Source organism: Neofelis nebulosa, chromosome 4, assembly GCF_028018385.1.
Source record: "Neofelis nebulosa isolate mNeoNeb1 chromosome 4, mNeoNeb1.pri, whole genome shotgun sequence".
NCBI lineage: Eukaryota > Metazoa > Chordata > Mammalia > Carnivora > Felidae > Neofelis > Neofelis nebulosa.
Window position 1 is genome coordinate 47797018 of NC_080785.1, and position 18628 is coordinate 47815645.

At 48.0% G+C, this 18628-nt stretch overlaps 1 protein-coding gene across 9 annotated transcripts in view; it reads left to right on the forward strand.

Moving 5' to 3' along the window:
- The window catches only part of NOD1 (nucleotide binding oligomerization domain containing 1), a 78443-nt gene that overhangs the window by 50567 nt on the left and 9248 nt on the right, over positions 1 to 18628 (forward strand). For 5 of the 9 annotated variants that reach the window (XM_058724700.1, XM_058724699.1, XM_058724702.1 and 2 more), the window contains 4 exons: positions 3554 to 3637; positions 4528 to 4611; positions 7027 to 7110; positions 14346 to 14429. In XM_058724700.1, coding sequence (XP_058580683.1) covers positions 3554 to 3637; positions 4528 to 4611; positions 7027 to 7110; positions 14346 to 14429 — 336 coding nt within the window. The other 4 variants (XM_058724704.1, XM_058724705.1, XM_058724707.1 and 1 more) reach the window with 4 other exon arrangements.

Consider the following 18628-nt stretch of genomic DNA (forward strand, 5'->3'; position numbering starts at 1 on the left):
TCCCCGGCGCGCCTCTGGCTTCTGCACGGGGACCGGGAACCGTTTGGGGAAGTCCCAGGATTGCCGGCAACCTCAGCTGCGCAGACTTTTATTTCATTGCTGCACAAGTCGGTGATGGCCACCAGCAAACGGAGGGGGTGCCGTTCTAGCCCGAGGTGGTAAGCTTCTGCGGGCCGATGTTCTTCATCTTGGGAAGGCGTTTTAAGAAGATTTATGATTTTAGAGAGAGCGAGTGAGCGTGTGTGGGAGTGGAGGAGGGGCAGAGAGGGAGGAGGACAGAGGATCCCAGGCAGGCTCTGTGCGGATGGCAGGGAGCCCGATGTGGGGCTTGAACTCATGAATCCTGAGATCATGACCCGAGCTGAAGTCTGACGCTTAAGCGACTGAGCCACCCAGGTGCCCCCGCGGGCTTGTTTTGTTTTGTTTTGTTTATTGTGTAGTCGTGCGGCCATCACCCCCATCCATCTCCAGAACCCTTTCCATCTTGCAAAAAAGCGACACTCTACCCGTTAGACGATAATTCCCCCTTCTCCCTTCCTCCCAGCCCCTGGCCACCACCCTTCTGCTACCTGTCCCTGTGAATTTGACTGCCGTGAGTACGTCACCTAAGTGGAGTCATACAGCATGTGTCGCTTTGTCACTGGCTTCCTTCACTCGGCCCAGGGTCCTCGAGGTTCATCTGTGTTGTAGCACGTGTTGGAATTTCCTTCCTTTTTAAGGCTGAGTAGCGGTTCATTGGATATATCTTGTTCATTCATCTGGGCACTTGGGTGGCTTCCACATTTTAGCTACCGTGAACAGTGCTGCTATGAACGTGGGCGTTCAAATGTCTCATCGATTTCTGGGCGCTGTGTCCCCAGAAGTGAATTGTTGGATCGGCTGGTCATTCTATTTTTAGATAATTTTTTATAATGTTTATTTTTAAGATAGGGAGTGCGTGAGCACGAGTGGGAGAGGGGCAGAGAGAGAGGGAGATGCAGAATCGGAAGCAGGCTCCAGGCTCTGAGCTGTCAGCACAGAGCCCGACGCAGGGCTCGAACTCACGGACCGTGAGATCATGACCTGAGCCGAAGTCAGACGCTTAACCGACTGAGCCACCCAGGCGCCCCTGGCGATTCTGTCTTTAATTTTGTGAGGGCCCACCACACTGTTTCCCACCAGCAGTGCATCCAGGTTTTCTGTGCCCTCCCCTTCCCATTGCTTGTCATTTTCTGCTCTTTTTGATGGTAACCACCCTAACAGGGACGAGGTGGTATCTCATTATGGTTTGGACTCCAGAGGCTTTTTAAAAAAGCTTTTTATAGCGTTATAATTTTTACCTGATTACAAAAGAAACACCGATAACTTTATCTGGAAACTGTGACGAATACGAAAAAGATAATAAAAATCATCTCAGAAATATTGTCAACACCTGAGGTCACTTAAGCTTTCGTGTTCTCTCATGCAGTGTGTGCTCGCCACTGGTTTTTTTTAAATCTAGTAGAGGGGCGCCTGGGTGGCTCAGTCGTTTGGGCGGCCGACTTCAGCTCAGGTCATAATCTCGCGGTCCGTGAGTTCAAGCCCCACATCAGGCTCTGTGCTGACAGCTCGGAGCCTGTAGCCTGTTTCGGATTCTGTGTCTCCCTCTCTCTGACCCTCCCCCGTTCACGCTCTGTCTCTCTCTGTCTCAAAAATAAATAAACGTTAAAAAATAATTTTTTTTTTAAACTCTAGTAGAGGTCAGGCTATATGTACAGAATTTTATTCCTTTTCACTTAATCTCATGAGTAGTTTTCCCCTTCATTAAAAATTTGCTATCGTTCAATCGTATAGTACACATACTTTTTTTTTTTTTGTAGTTTCAAGTTTTTATTTAAATTCCAGTTAGTTAACATATAGTATAATATTAGTTTCAGGAGTAGAATTTAGTGAGTCATTGCTTACATATAACACCCAGTGCTCATCACAGCCAGTGCCTATTTTATTTTATATTTATTAAATTTAATTTTGAGGGAGCGAGGGGGGGAGGGGCAGAGAGAGAGGGAGAGACAGAATCCCAAGCAGGCTCTGTACTGTAAGCGGCAGAGCCCAGCGTGGGGCTGGAACCCACAAACTGTGAGATCATGACCTGAGCTGAAACCAAGAGTTGAACGCTTAACCGTCTGAGCCACCTCTGACTCCCTCTGACTTAGTTCGCTCAGCATGATACACTCTAACTCCGTCCACGTGGGTAGAAGTGGCAAGATTTCGTCTTTTGAATGGCCGAGTAATATTCCGTTGTATCTGTCTACCACATTTGCTTTATGAATTCATCCGTCGATGGACATTGGGACTCTTTCCATGCTTTGGCTATTGTTGATAGTGCTGCTATAAACATGGGGGTGCCTGTGCCCTCTCAAATCTGTATTTTTGTATCCTTTGGGTAAATACCTAGGAGTGCGATTGCTGGCTCCTAGGGTAGTTCTATTTTCACCTCTTTGAGGAACCTCCATACTGTTTTCCACAGTGGCTGCACCAGTTGGCGTTCCCACCAGCAGTGTTAAGAGGTTCCCCTCTTCTCCACCTCCTCCTGTACACACACTTTCTGTACAAAACACTGAGAATTCATTCCAGGGCTTTAGCGTCCCCAGGAGGGATGGTGGCAGGGCACAGGGCATGTTGCCCAGGCAGCCCCAGGTCCGCTGTGCATGGGCTGGGCAGGCAGTGCCCTCAGCCTAATAAAAATAGCTGTCGCCTACCATAGGCCAGGTGCTGTTCTAAGGGCTTTGCATATGTTAACTTAATCCTCGTAACAACTCTAGGGGGAATTTTCTTATTAGCCCCATTTTACAGATGAGGAGACAAAGATCCAAGAGCTTGTATCATTCACCCAAGTGAACCTTAAATCCAGATAAAAATCCAGTTAAAACGGGAGGCCAGCGGTGTGGCTCTGGAGCCCAGCATCCTGCCGCGCAGACCCTCGCAGGTTATCTGCTGTGGGGAAGGAGGGGGCGAGGCTTCATTATTGCAGCTCCCCCCTAGACCACATCGGCCCGCCAGCACGCTGTAGTAGGGTCCTCTTCCGGAAAAGCAGCGTTGCTGGTGAGGTTTCCAAGGGTGTTTCCTGATCTTTGCTTCCCGGAAGACTGACTGTGTCTTCACCAATGTCTCGCGCCCCGGCACCGAGCCAAATGGATGCTGGAGTTGGCAATTCCACAGGCCTCCTGTTTAGGCTTCTGCAAACCTGTATCCTCTGCGAGGGGCGTCTGGGACTGCCTTGTGCTCAGACACCTCCCCGCCCCCCCCCCCCCCCCACGCCTCTCAGAAAGCCCAGCGGCGTGAACTTAGTCTCTAATTGTGCAAGTACCTGATGGGCTTCTGTTCCCGAGGCTTCTGCTGCTCTTACCCTTACATTTCCCTTTGAATTGGAAACCGAGAGCAGCTCACTAAGGGGCTGGTGTGGGAATCTGCTCCAGGCCACGGCTCCAGGGACAGAGGACAGACATCTGCCGGTGAGTGTCCTGTGGGCTCGGCCACCAGCAGAAAGTGAGTGGTGAGCGCAGGCTAACGTTCACCGTCTTGCCTCTGCCCTCAGGATGTGGGGCAACAGAATCGGTGACGAAGGAGCAAAGGCCTTTGCAGAGGCTCTGAGGAACCACCCCAGCCTGACCAACCTGAGGTAAGCGCTGCCTTCCAAGACCCGCTGTCCCCAGGGTCCAACCTGGTCACTCGGCTGTACCTCATGGTTGCCAGGGAGGAGCCGAAGGGACGCAGGTGGTTGGCTTTCCTGAGAGAGAAGGTAGTTGTGTGTGCGTGTGTGGGATTTTTTAAAGAACATCTTTATTGACACGTTAGAGGCATTACTGTTCGTCGTTCAGCTTGGTGACTTGACGAATGTACACACCAGCGTAACCACCACCCAGATTAAGACCTAGGCCATTGCCATGGCGGGGAAGAGACCTCTTAGCAGTCTGCCCAGGTCCCTTGGGAGTTGGAAGTAGGGAGGAATTCTTAAGTCCAGACAAAACTGAAAGGGATGCCATCCGTTCCGCATTCACAGGACGGTGCTGAGACAGAGGGGGACCCTTCATCTCGGTAAAGACGTCCTCCTCCCTGGCCTTCCTGGGGGCCTCGGGCCAAATCTCAGAGCCTTGGGCATCTCGGTGTTGCTCGGGTCCTTCCTGACACTGAAAGAGAGTCCAACATAGTGGGGGCAGTAGCAGACTTTCTTCTTTATGAGAACAGAGGAAACTTCTCCAGGTCTCATCGATGGGCACCTGGAAAACGTCAGCCACCTGAAGCAGAGCCCTCCCAGTGCCCCCGTCTGCCTGTGACCAGGTCTCACTGGTGTTCCATGTCCTGTCTGGACTCTCCTTGACACGTCTGTGCCTGTCCTGATGCTCGGGGAGTATGCTCTGGAACAACAGCAGGCAAGGCTGAGCACTTCTGCTTCCTGCCTCAAGTCAGGAGCCACCTCCCAGCAGCATCTTCCGGGTGTTTCGGTCACTGAAGCCAAAGCCAAGTGTAGACGTGTCTCTGATAATTGACCCCAAGTGTTTTCCTTCCTAGTCTTGCATTCAACGGCATCTCTACGGAGGGTGGAAAGAGCCTCGCCCAGGCCCTGCAGTGGAACACCTCTCTGAGAATATTCTGGTAATAAGCAAAGCCATTTTGAGAGGCTGGGTCTCAGGGACTCTTCCAGAGACTGCACAGCCTGGAATCCTAACTGAAAAGCCGCCTTTAATTGAAAAGGCTCTAGGCCTTTCCTCAGGGTTGGGTTGATAGTTTTAATTTCTTCCTAGAATAGAAAGCAGCCATTCCTAGAAGCACAGACAGGTGTACAGAAGGGGGACGGGGACCCCAGGAGCATGGGTTCCACCTTAGCTGCCTTTGCCAGCCTCAGCCTCAGGAAAACCTGAAGGCTGGCCATTCTGTCAGGATGATGCTTGCGAGACCCTCAGATACGCCTTGCAGAGTCCAACCTTCATGCACTTGGCTCAAACTTTTCTCCCTACCTCCTCTTAAACTGCCTTCTTCATGCTGCTTCCTCCTTCCCCAGTAGCCGCACCACGATTTGGCCTTCAGGTCCCAGCCCACCTGTCACCTCTCCCCAGAAGCCCATGTTCCTCACCCCTCTTCGTACTCATTTAGTGTATGCTGCCTTCTGACAGTGCTTTTTTTTTTTTTTTTTTTTGGTTTTGGTTTCCTTTTTCTCATTTGCTCTATTTCAATTTTATTTCTTTGTACTTTCGCTACTTGCCTTCCAAGGGAGGGATTTGTGTTTGGGCTCAGTGCACGTGAGCTATCAGCGAAGTTGGTTCAGCACGACAGTCTCATCATCTTGAGAGTTCTGATATTACACCTGCTGGCCATTAGATGCACTTTCAATGGTTTTCCTCTAAACAAAATCCTTAAAAATGTTTTTAAAAGAAATATCTAAAAAAAAACCAAAAACAAAACCTGTAAGAAACTCGAAAAGTCGGAAGTGAAAGTACTTCCTTGTGTTTCCCAGACCGAACCTTTCTCTTCTAGCCTCCTAGCACTTGAATGCATGCTTGTATGTATATCGCTTTTCTTACAACATGGAATCGCATTTAGCAAATGACTTTAAAAAACCTCTCAACCGTGTAGTGTCTGCATTTTACGTGTCCTCTTATGTCAGGATTTCTCCGTCTGTTGACGGAGTCAATAGTCTATTGACTATTGACTTCTCCGTCTCGACACTATTGACATTTTGGTCCAAATCATCTTTCTTGTAAGAGGCTGTCCTGTTCAGTATAGGATGTTTCGCAGGATCCCAGGCATCTACCCAATTAGCAGTACGTCCCCCGCCCTCCGACAATTCTGATGATCAAAAATGTCTCCAGATGTTGACAAATGTCCCCTGGAGGGGAAAGCACCCAGCTGAGAACCACTACTCTACACAGATAGTAAGAATGCCAATACCCAGCATTTCTCGAGGGCTGATGGTACAGCATGCATTATTCTCTGCCTTTTATACGTGTTGACTCACAGCCACCCCATAATGTCTGTACCGTGACTGTTCACCCTTATTTCTCTGGTGAGAAAACCCAGGCCCAGAGAAGTTAAGCCGCCCGCCTGAGGCTGTGGTGCCAGTAGGCGACACACGCCCGGCATGTCTGGCTCCGGAGCACTCTTAAATAGCGTCATCTTCTGCCTCACTCTCTCTATCCCTCGTTCCCTCGGAGGGCTGCACAGCATCCCATTGAATGGGTGTTTGCAGTTTAGTTTCCCAGAAGCCTCTGCCGATGCTTACATGTGTTCACATTTCACGGTATAACCGTGCAATGCGGCGATCGGTACTGCATGTGTAGATCCTTGTGCGTACATCTTTGCACACGGAAGTGTGATCGTTGACTCAGAGTATAACACATTTAAAATTCAGCGAGGCGCTACCAAATTGCCCTGTGAGGAACGATTGTTTAATGTTCTATGTCATTCTTTTTCCTTATTTATTCTTTCATCCACTGGCGTGACAGGGTCCAATCCTGTTTACAGCCGGGAGCTTCTAGTCCTGAGTGCTTTATCCAGACCACTGCTGCTTTTAGGAACAACTAAGAGGCTTCCTGAACCTTGACTCACTGAACTTGGGTCCTTCGCAACTGGCCTCAGAGCAAAGCGTTGAGCACATTTTAACGTGCAGTTGGCAGGCTTTTCTAGGTCTTCATATGACAGACTTTTTGGTAACGTGCTGTCAGGGGTGTTCAGGGAGACTTGGGGGCTGGAGGAAGCCTGGGAAGTGGGCCTTAGCCCCTAGCTTCTGTGAGAACGGAGGGTGCAGCAAAGATGGGCAGGGAATGTGGGCTCCTCTGTGGCAGCAGGACTAAGGAGTAGGAGCTTGGGGACAGGATTTGCACTAGAAATGAGCCTTATTTATTGTCTATGGGGCTCAGAGGCTGGGATTGGGGCCTGGCTGTTTGCTCAGTTCAGCAAGCGATTAGCAGCATGAGCTGGAGAGATCTGGGCTGGGATCCCACTTCTGAGAACTCATTTAAAAATGTGTGCCAGGTAGGGCTCCCCTGAGTAAACACTTGCTTTCTTTTCTAGGCTCACCAAAAATGAACTCGATGATGAAGTGGCAGAGAGCTTGGCAGAGATGCTGAAAGTCAACCAGACGTTGAAACATTTATGGTAACTCAGAGAACCTCAGAATTTCAGGCTGTGCTACTTTTATTTATGATTTACTTTTCAAGTTTTTAAAAAATTTCTACTCTAGTTAGCATACAGTGCAATATTGGTTTCAGGAGTAGAATTCAGTGATTCATCACATACAACACCCAGTGCTCATTGCAACAAGTGCCCTCCTTAATGCCCATCACCCACCTGGCCCATCTCCCACCCGCCTCCCTCCATCAACCCTCAGTTTGTTCTCTATGCTGAAGAGTCTCTTCTGTTTTACTTACCTCTTTCTTTTCCCCCCCTCCCATATGTTCATCTGTTTTGTTTCCTTTTTTTTTTTTTCTTTTTGAGTCCTTTTCTTCCTTTGTTCCTTCCTTCGTTCCTTCCTTCCTTCCATCTTCAAGTTAGTTAACATACAGTATAGTCTTGGCTTCAGGAGTAGAACCCACTGATTCATCTCTTGTATATGACACCCAGTGCTCATCCCAACAAGTGCCCTCCTCAATGCCTGTCACCCATTTAATTCCCCTCCCAACCCCACCCGTTCCAGCAATCCTCAGTTTGTTCTCTGTATTTAAGGGTCTCTTATGGTTTGCCTTCCTCTCTGTTTTTATCTTATTTTTTCCTTCCCTTCCCCTATGTTCATCTGGTGTGTTTCTTAAATTCCACATATGACTGAAATCGTATATGTCTTTCTCTGACTGACTGATTTTGCTTAGCATAATACCCTCCAGTTCCATCCACATTGTTATAAATGTCAAGATTCATTCTTTTTCATTGCCGAGTAGTACTCCATTTTATGTTTGTACATCTTCTTTATGCATTCATCAGTCAATGGACATTTGGGTTCTTTCCATAATTTGGCTATTGTTGATAGCATTGCTATAAACATTGGGGTGCGTGTGCCCCTTTGAATCAGCATTTTTGTAGCCTTTGGGTAAATTCCTAGTAATGCAATTGCTGTGTTGTAGAGTAGTTCTATTTTTTATTTTTTGAGGAATCTTCACACTGTTTTCCAGAGTGCCTGTAGCAGTTTGCATTCCCACCAGCAGTGCAAAAGTGTTCCACTTTCTCCAACCTCTGTTGTTTTCTGAGTTGTTCATTTTAGCCACTCTGACTGGTGTGAGATAATATCTCATTGTGGTTTTGACTTGTATTTCCCTGATGATGAGTGATGTTGAGCATCTTTTCATGTGTATGTTAGCCCTCCGGATGTCTTTGAAAAAGTGTCTGTTCATGTCTTTTGCCCATTTCTTCACTGGATTATTTGTTTTTCATGTGTTGAGTTTGATAAGTTCTTTATAGAGTTTGGATATGAACCCTTTATCTGATATGTCATTTGCAAATATCTTCTATTGGTTGCCTTTTAGTTTTGCTGATTATTTCCTTTGCTGTGGAGAAGGTTTTTATCTTAATGAGGTCTTAATAGTTCATTTTTGCTTTCAATTCCCTTGCCTCCAGAGACATGTTATGTAAGAAGTTCCTGCAGCCAAGATCAAAGAGGTTGCTGCCTGTTTTCTCCTGTAGGATTCTGATGGTTTCCTGTCTCACATTTAGGTCTTCCATCAATTTTGAATTTATTTTTGTGTATGGTGTAAGAAAGTGGCCCATTTTCATTCTTTTGCATGTTGCTGTCCAGTTCTCCCAGCACCATTTGCTAAGGAGACCATCTTTTTTCCATTGGATGTTCTTCCCTGATTGTCGAAGATTAGTTGGCCATATATTTGTCAGTCCATTTCTGGGTTCTCTATTCTATTCCATTGATCTGTGGTCTGTTTTTATGCCAATACCATACTGTCTTGATGATGACACCTTTGTAGTAAAAGTTAAAGTCTGTGTTTGTGATGCCTCAGCTTTGGTTTTCTTTTTTCAACATTACTTTGGCTATTCGAGGTCTTGTGTGGTTCCACACAAATTATAGGATTGTTTGTTCTAGTTCTGTGAAGAATGCTGGTGCTCTTTTGATAGAGATTGCATTGAATGCGTAGATCGGTTTGGGTGGTATTGACACTTTAACAATATTTGTTCTTCCAGTCCATGAGCATGGAATGTTTTTCCATTTCTTTGTGTCTTCTTCACTTTCTTTCATAAGCTTTCTATAGTTTTCAGTATGCAGATCTTTTACCTCTTTGGTTAGGTTTATTCCTAGGTATTTATGGTTTTTGGTGCAGTTGTAAATGGGATCCATTCCTTGCTTCCTCTTTCTGTTGCTTCATTATTGGTGTATAGAAATGCAGCCGATTTCTGTACATTGATTTTATGTCCTGTGACTTTGCTGAATTCCTGTATCAGCTCTAGCAGTTTTTTGGTGGAGTCTTTTGGATTTTCCAGGTAAAGTATCATGTCGTCTACAAAGAGTGGACGTTTGACCTCTTTGCCAATTTGGATGCCTTTTATTTCATTTTGTCTGATTGCTGAGACTAGGACTTCCAACACTATGTTGAACAACAGTAGTGAGAGTGGACACCCCTGTCATGTTCCTGATCTCAGGGGGAAAGCTTTTTCCCCCATTGAGAATGATATTAGCTGTGGGCCTTTCATATATGGCTTTTATGATGTTAATGTATGTTCCTTCTATCTCAACTTGCTTGCGGGTTTTTATCAAGAAAGGATGCTGTATTTTGTCAAATGCTTTTCTCCATCTATTGACAGGATCATAGGGTTCTTATCCTCTCTTTTATTAATGTGGTGTATCACGTTGATTGATTTGCGAGTACTGAACCAGCCCTGCAGCCCAGGAATGAATCCCACTTGATCATGGTGAATAATTCTTTTAATGTACTGTTGAATTTGATTTGCTAGTATCTTACTGAGAATTTTTGCATCTAGTTTCATGAGGAATTTTGGCCTGTAATTCTCCTGTTCTACTTTTGAAAAATATTTTTTGAGATGGGGTGCCTGGCTGGCACCGTCGATAGAGCATGTGACTCTTGATCTTGGCTTTGTAAGTGTGAGCCCTGTGTTAGGTATAGAGATTATTTAAAAAGAAAATCTTAAGGGGCGCCTGGGTGGCTCAGTCAGGTAAGCGACTGACTCTGGCTCAGGTCATGATCTCACAGTTCGTGGCTTTGAGCCCCACGTCGGGCTCTGTACTGACAGCTCGGAGCTTGGAGCCTGCCTTCGGATTCTGTGTGTCTCTCTCTGCCCCTCCCCTGCTTATCCTCATTCTCTCTCTCTTAAAAATAAATATTTTTTAAAAATTAAAAAATGAAATCTTAAATGCAAAAATATTTTTTGAGGGCCCCTGGGTGGCTCAGTCGGTTGAGCACCCGACTCTTGATTTCAGCTCAGGTCATGATCTCCCAATTTTTGTGAGATCGAGCCCCATGTTGGGCTCTGTGCTGTCACATGGAGCCTGCTTGGGTTCTCTCCCTCTCTCTCTGCCCCTCCCTAGCTCATGCTTGCGTATGTGCACGCATGTGCTGTCTCAGTAATATATTTCTCTCTCTTTAGTATATTTTAAAGTCTACTTATTTTTGAGAGAGAACGTGTGAGTGAGAGTGGGGGAGGGGCAGAAAGCGACAGGGACAGAAGATCTGAAGTGGACTCTGTGCTAATAGAGGGCCCAACGCGGGGCTCAAACTCACGAACCATAAGATCATGACCTGAGCCAAAGTCAGATGCTTAACCAACTGAGCCATCCACATGCCCCAAGAAAAGATACTTTGTAAGATAAAATGGACGTGCATAAAATTCACCCTTTAAAAATGTACAGGTCAGGGGCCCCTGGCTGGCTTGGTCAGTGGAGTGTATGACTCTCAATCTCCAGGTTTGGAAGTTCCGGTCCCACGCTGGGTGTAGAGATTACTTAAAAAAATAAAACCTTAAAAAGACAATAAAATATATAGGTCAGTGGTTTTTAGCGTATGCACAAAGTTGTGCGACCATCACCACGATCTAGTTGTAGGACAGTTTTACCTCCCCACCGCCCCCACTGGAATATACCAGTGTGCATTAAGCCTCCCCATCCTTCTCCCCCAGTCCTTAATCTACTTTTTGTCTCTGTGGATTTGCCTGTTCTGGGCATTTCCTAGAAATGGAATCCTACAATGTGTGACTCGTTGTCTGTGTTCTTTCACTTACGTGGGTTTTCAAGGCCCATCTACATCCTACAACGTGTCAGAACTTCATTGCGCCGTAGGGCTGACACTCCGTTATATGGATATTCCACATTTTGTCTGTTCATCAGCTGGTAGACATTTGGGTTGTCTCTACTTTTTGGTTGTTGTGAATAACGTTGCCTTTTCGATTGTTGTGAATAATGCTGCCTTTGACATTTGTGTGCATGTCCGCGTGTGGACATACGTCTTCATTTCTCTTGGGTATATGCTTAGGAATAGAATTGCCGGGGCAAATGGCCACTCTGTTCTGAACTTTTTGAGGAACTGCCGAAGTGTTTTCCAGAGTGGCTGCTCTACTTTAGGTCCCTGCCAGTCACGTAGGAAGGCTCCCATTTCTGCGCATCCTTACCAGCACTCGTTAGTGTCCATCTTTTCCGATCTTGCCATCCTAGTGGGTGTGGAGTGGTGTCTTATTGTGGTTTTGGTTTTCATTTCCCTCATGACTAACATCGGGCATCTTTTTGTGTGTCTCTCTTGGAGAAATGTCTCCACATCCTTTGCCCATTTTTAACTTTTTTGCCCTTTTTTTTTTTTTTTTAAAGTTTAAAGAGGGCGGGCGGGAAGAGAGCAGGTGCACGCGTGCGAGCAGAGGAAGGGCAGAGAATCCTAAGCAGGCACTGTCAGCGCAGAGCCCGAAACAGGGCTCGAACCCACAAACCTTGAGATCATGACCTGAGCCAAAATCGAGAGTCAGACGCTTAACCAACTGACCACCCTGGGTTATCTGCCTTTTTATTACTGAATTATTGGAGTTCTTTATAACATCCTGCATACTAGACATTTACTAGATACATGATTTGCATGTATTTCCTCTGTGGGGTTTTCCACTTTCTTGTTAGTGACCTTTAAAGCACCAACACTGTTCATTTTGATGGAAGTCCAATTTATTTTTTCTTTGGTTGTTTGTGCTTTAGATACTTTACTGAGAAACTGTTGCGTAATCCAAGGTCACAAAGATTGACACCTAAGATTTCCTTTAAGTGTTATAGTTTTGCTCTTGCATTGAGGTCTTTGATCCTAAACGCTAATTTCTGGAGTTAACTGTTGTGTGTGATATGAGGCAAAGGGTCCAAACTCCTTCTTTGGCATGTCCCACTGTTCCAGCAACCGCTTGTTGAAGAGACTGTCTTTCCCTGTTAAATGGCCCTGACGCTTTTGCCAAAACTCAATTGACCATAAATGTATGGGTGTATTTCTGGACATTCTATTCTAGTTCATTGATCCGTTTGTTTGTCTTTATGCCAGGATCACACTGTCCTGATTGTTCTAACTGTGCAGTAAGTTTTGAAATCAGGAAGGGTGAGTCTCCCAACTCTGTCCTCCTTTCTCAAGGTTGTTTGGGCTATTCTGGGTCCCTTGTGCTTCTGTATGAGTTTTATCTTTATTTATTTTTTTATTAAAAAATTTTTTTAACGTTTTATTTATTTTTATGACAGAGACAGAGCATGAACGGGGGAGGGGCAGAGAGAGAGGGAGACACAGAATCGGAAGCAGGCTCCAGGCTCAACCATCAGCCCAGAGCCCGACTCGGGGCTTAAACTCACAGACCGCGAGATCGTGACCTGAGCTGAAGTCGGACGCTTAACCGACTGAGCCACCCAGGCGCCCCTCTGTATGAGTTTTAGATAACCTTGTTAATTTCTGCAAAACAGCCAGACTGTGCTACTTTTATGTCTGTTTTGCTGTTGTTTTTCTGGCCTGTAGACTTTCTTTTATCTCTTTCCCTTGGGTCCCGGCCTGGAGGGAGAACAGAGCTAGAACAGGGCTAGAGAGCGAGTCTTGGCTGTTGGGTGGTGCACAGATCACACTGGCCCTTGTCTTCGAAGGTGGCCCCAGGGGACAGGTGCGCCTGAGCACTGCCATACTCATTGGCTCCCTTCCTGCCCGGCCTCTTGCCAGGTCGTGGCTGGAAGCAGCTCACCCAGCAAAGTGTAGGTGGTGGTGGTGGTGGCAATCGTGAAGGAGGGGATTAGGAAGCGGCAGAGTTTGGCTGAATGCACGACTCTCTGCTCACTTCTAGGTTCTATTTTTGCTCCTCTTGCAAAAATGTCCGAGTTACATTGTGCTCGTTCTTACCAGGGAGTCGTCACCTCTGCCACTGAGCCCAGGCGCCCCCCTTTGGGGCATGTGGCTGGGAGATTGGGGCCCCTCCACAGCACAGCCACAGCCCCGTGTGCTCGGGCAGTAATGGTGACAGGCGCTCCCTGCCATCGGGTGCTGTGGCAGAGACTGTGAGGACTACTTCCTACATATACATCCTCCCACCGAAACCTTGGTTACTCCCATTTTACAGATCAGGCAACCGAGGCATAGATAGTGTAAGCTTATTTCTTCAAGGCTCTGTGGCTGAGAAGTAGGGGGTGGAGGGTGTGTGTGTAGGAGGGGAGCTTTGAACCACTGCACTGACTGCCTCTTCATGGGGTTGGCCCCTTCTCGCCTAATTTCTATAATCTCCTCAATCATGACGGGGCAACCCTGTCTTCCTGGTGGGGCTGCGTTCTTGGGTCAGTGGCCAGGATTTCTTAGGGTCAAGTTGAGCAGTAGGCTTTTATTCTACCAATAGCCAGGAGTGAGGAGTGGGCCTGTGATGAAGCAGAGACACCTCAGAGCCTTGGGGGAATTTCTTGGGTGTATTTCTTGGGTCGGAAGCATAGCTGCTCAGGGGAGCACTTCAGAGATCGCCCGGGCTCCCCAGCTCTATTGGAAACCTTGGTTTCATTTGGATCACTGCAACTAGACATAATGGGGTGCGCCCTTAGAGGCCCCGTTATCGATGCTTTCCCACTGGGACCCACGAGTGGAAGCAGGAGAATCGTCCTCTTCCCTCCCCGCAGGAAAAAATGGGAAAAATGCCGACACATACATATCTGGGTTCGTGTATTAAATTACCTACGTGTGAGTGCACAGATCTATTAGGCTCACTCTAGAAATGTACCAAAAAGTTAAACGTCTTATAAGATGCCCTGCAGATCTGATCTGGACAGCCTCAGCCAGATTAAACGTCACGTGGACACAGCGCTTCCCTGGACCCCGTCTCATGCCCACCATGCCCTTACCACTCCTTAACGGAGGGGGCAGATTTAATCCAGTATCATGTATCTGATACAAGATATGTTCTTCTTTCAGGCTTATCCAGAACCAGATCACGGCCAAGGGGATTGCCCAGCTGGCAGACGCATTACAGAGGAACACTGGCATAATGGAGATTTGGTAAGACACATGCGCCAGTCGTAGTGATGAGAACAGTGACTGTCTACTCAGCACCCTGACTGGGCGCCAGGCACAGTGTAGAGCATGTGCCATTTATTCCTCATGTTTCCAGTAGTCCCGGAAAGCAGGCTGGTAGTGTTTCCACTTCACAGAGGCAGAAACTGAGCCCCAGAGCAGTGAGGGAATACTTGCCCAAGGTGCCACCTAAGAGGAGAAGCTGGAATCTGGTCCAGGCTGCCTGACTCTGTGGCCGGGGCTCCCCTCGTAGGTGCCCTGCCCTCCTCTACCTCCCTTCTATGCACGGGGCAGATGGCCCAGGAAAGGGATCCTGCTGAGAGTGAATCACTCGGGGACTCAGGAGGCTGAGGCGTGGATGGGGTAGCTGGCGTTTGGGGCCCCTTCTTCTCCTTTTCTGGGCTTTGCCGGGCTTGAGGAGACACTTCCCTGCTGGATTTGCTCCGACTTGTGCTCTTTCTTCCTATTTCTGCTTGGAGGAGTTGTTATGCTAGTGGGAGGGAGCTGGATCGTTTTGCTTCTACAACACTGAGCCCCACTCCACTTCGTTACTGCCTCATAAGACCCATACATCGTCCCCCCCCAAGCGGGTTCCGGCCTGTGGACTATGTGGGCAGGGTAGGGGGCATTCCCATCAGTGACAGGTGCGGCAGTGGCCTGGGTGCTGGGGATGTGGCGGTTAGGCGCACAGAAAGGGTCCTGATGGCTTGAGAGCACTGGCTCACCGGGGCTGCGGACAGGGGGCCCTGAGCAGGCTCCCCGGCGCTCTGGAGTGTGCCGTGAGCCTCAGCCTGACACAGCCCTGCAGCGTGACCATGTGGGGCACCTAGCGGGGTGGGGGGCACAGCCACATTTCCCTTGAGGACACGGGCCACAGGAGGGGTTCACGCTCTCCCCGTGGCTTCCCTGAGGTCCAAGGAGCAGCCTCCCCGTGAACTCAAACCCTCAGCTCAGGGGGTAGTTACTCATCAACTACCTCATTTCGTCCTGCCGGGGGAGAATTCCCCAGCCAAAAAAAAGTACATCGAGGTACAGCTCCTTGACCTGGGCTCCCAGCACAGCGTTTTTTAAACTTTGCTTTGGAACTTGTTAGTGCATCATAAAATCAGTTGGGCGGGTTGCAACCAGCATATTATTTGGAAAACGAGGTCGAGCAGAACAACAAAAGTCACCGTGCACAGAACGAAGTATTATTTTATAATCTTGGGTCAGATGTGGGTATGTGTGCCTGCGTGGATGCTGGTTCAAGACGTAAAATGTAATTCTCGTTTGGGTCGTGCTTGAAAAAACATTTGGAAGACTCTGTCCTAGAGGGGAGAGCCCAGCTCCAGCAAGGCTGACGGAGGACGCTGGGGCTTGGGTGCGTGTGACCCTGTGCCCGCTCCTGAGTCCGCAAGGCATGTGGGAGCTGTTGGAACTCTGGTTTGCATTAATCGCCAGCCCCCCTCCTGCCCGTGGTCCCTTCCCTAGAAGCACGTCAATTCTTGCTGACTCTGTGGTTCGAGAACAGCAGGCAGAGGGGGAGGAAGGGGCAGGCCAGGCTGCAGAAGTTTGCAGACAACAGTTGGCCTCTACTTTTCTCGGAGGCTGATTAGGACAGTTGTAAGAACACATAGCTGCTTTAACTCTGTCCGGCTTGAAAAATGTGCATTTGTTGCCTTGGAAGGACCACTGTTCCTATACAAGGAACTACGTGTGCAGGGCCAGGTGTCTTTAGCTTGAAGGTGTGCTACCCAGGGCCTGGAGGCGTGTGTGTGAGTGATGTCATGGAACCAGGCTTAGTGACGTCCTGTCGCATCGGCTGTGTCCAGGGCTGTGGGGATGAGGGAGCAGCTCTGTCCGCAGTCACCAGGGGCACAGGGACTCATTGTTCGTGCTGATATTGATTTCTACCTCATCCCTGTCCCATGAGAACTTGCGGTCTGATGCCCCAAGTGAGTTCTGCTTCAGAGACAGGAGGCAGGGTGAACAATGCCCTGACATTGCACGGCATCTATCATACCGCTGGAGTAGCTTCCTGGGAGGCTGTCTGCCCCAGACTGTGAGCTCTTTGAGGGTGGAGCCTGGGTCATGGTGTTTAAAAAAAAAAAAAAAAGTGTCAAGTGAGTAAAGGTGAAGGTCCGATGGGCTTTAGCAAGCAGTTCCTGAGTTGGGTGGCATCCCTTCCAGAAAGTAGAGGGGAGCTCTGCTGAGCCAAACGAGAGAAAGGTTCTTAAAGGCAGAGGACATCAACAAGGAAGAATTTATTAGCAGGGAGTACATCGTTGTAAGCAAGGTTGCCCTCCTAGGGGGAGCAGGAAGGCCTGACAGTAAATTTCCTAGTGTTGGCCAGGAAATTCTATGCTGACTGATTAAAGGCTACATTCATTCCTGGGGTGTTAAAATTAGGTTGGAGTTAGGTTAGGTATTAACTGGTTTACCGATTTGGGGCCTTAAACTAAGTGATGCTATTTTGGGCCTGTGTGCGTGTGTGACAGTGGTCCCTGGGGCGCTGGGGTGGCTCAGTTGGTTAAGCGTCCGACTGCGGCTCAGGTCATGATCTCAGGGTCCGTGAGTTTGAGCCCCGCGTCGGGCTCTGTGCTGACAGCTCAGAGCCTGGAGCCTGCTTCGGATTCTGTGTCTCCCTCTCTCTCTGACCCTCCCCCGTTCATGCTCTCTCTCTGTCTCAAAAATAAACAAACATTAAAAAAAATTTTTTAAAAACCCAAAAAACAAAACAGTGGTCTGCTTTCAGACCGGCCTCTCCACTTTGCTGAGAGCTGTGATCAAACTTTAGGGCATTAGTGCCCCTCTCAGCTACTGCTCTGTAGTTCTCGAAGCCTTTGTTGATCCTGTGTGTGGCATTCTCAGGTCCTGATGTTTTCGCTTTGTCTCTGTGACAGTAACAGGTTACGAGCTCAGGTTTACATTCTGTTAAGTCACTTTGTCCTCTTTGTACCTTTTTGGACGGTCCAGTCTGAGGGAGACCATTTGCTTAGCAGTTGGTGGCCTCAAACATGCATGTAAAGCATTTAAGAAAATGTAACGCACCAGGGAGATTCTTATGATTATGATAAGCAGGGTCCTCCCCAATGTTTGCAGGGTACTTTGAAGCCCTGGTCTCCAAGACCCAATGCCATCAAAATCAGATAAATCAGGGGCGCCTGGGTGGCACAGTCGGTTAAGCGTCCGACTTCAGCCAGGTCACGATCTCGCGGTCCGTGAGTTCGAGCCCCGCGTCGGGCTCTGGGCTGATGGCTCGGAGCCTGGAGCCTGCTTCCGATTCTGTGTCTCCCTCTCTCTCTGCCCCTCCCCTGTTCATGCTCTGTCTGTCTCTCTCTGTCCCAAAAATAAATAAAAAAACGTTGGAAAAAAAAAAATTAAAATCAGATAAATCAAAGAAAGACCCTGTGGAAGGAGTCATCTTCTTAAGGCAAGCGCCTTGTTTTGGGATATGATGTAATCGAGTTTCAACTTTCCCAGGAGTATAATCCAGGTGGCACCTCCTTGCTCAGCTAAACGATAATCAAGGGCCATTCTATTCTATTCTATTCTCAAGAACAACACTGGCCAGAGAGTCTAGGGATCATTGTTGGGCAGTTGTTGCTTTAGTGGCGATGTGACAAGAATTTCAAGAATTAAGGAGAAGTCCCTGATCATAGCTTCGTTTGTATTTATCCCTAAACAGAGAAGTAGGGGTCTGCCAAACAGAGTCCTGAATCATGAAAGCCTCCTGGGAGGTCCTTTCCAACTCATGGTGTAAATTCACAGGAGTTGACCAACGATAAAAGTTAGATTTTCTCCCGGCCTGAAATAAAAGTTTGCTCCAAAGTCCAGAGGGTGTCCCAGTGGCCTGGGAAATAAAGATAAGGGCATTACCTTTCCTAGCCGATGCCAGAGTGAAGGAAAGAGGAGAAAGCGTGTCATCATGTTCAGTTCATGTATGAAGCCTTGATCAGGTGTCTTGAGCAGAAGCCGTCTACCTTGGGGGCGGCTGTTTCTTTTCCTTGTCAGTTTGATTTGTGGGTCTCCAGCGTCTGCATGGGACCAGGGCTCAGGAGGAGCCCTCTTGAGCCATGTGATATGTACCCCAGGCTCAGTGCCTTCTGATTGTGCAGCACTGTCCATGGTCAGGAGTGCTTTGTAAGGTCCTTTCCAATGGGGCTCAAGAGCTGTTTTTCTCTGGTGATGTTTCCAAAATACCT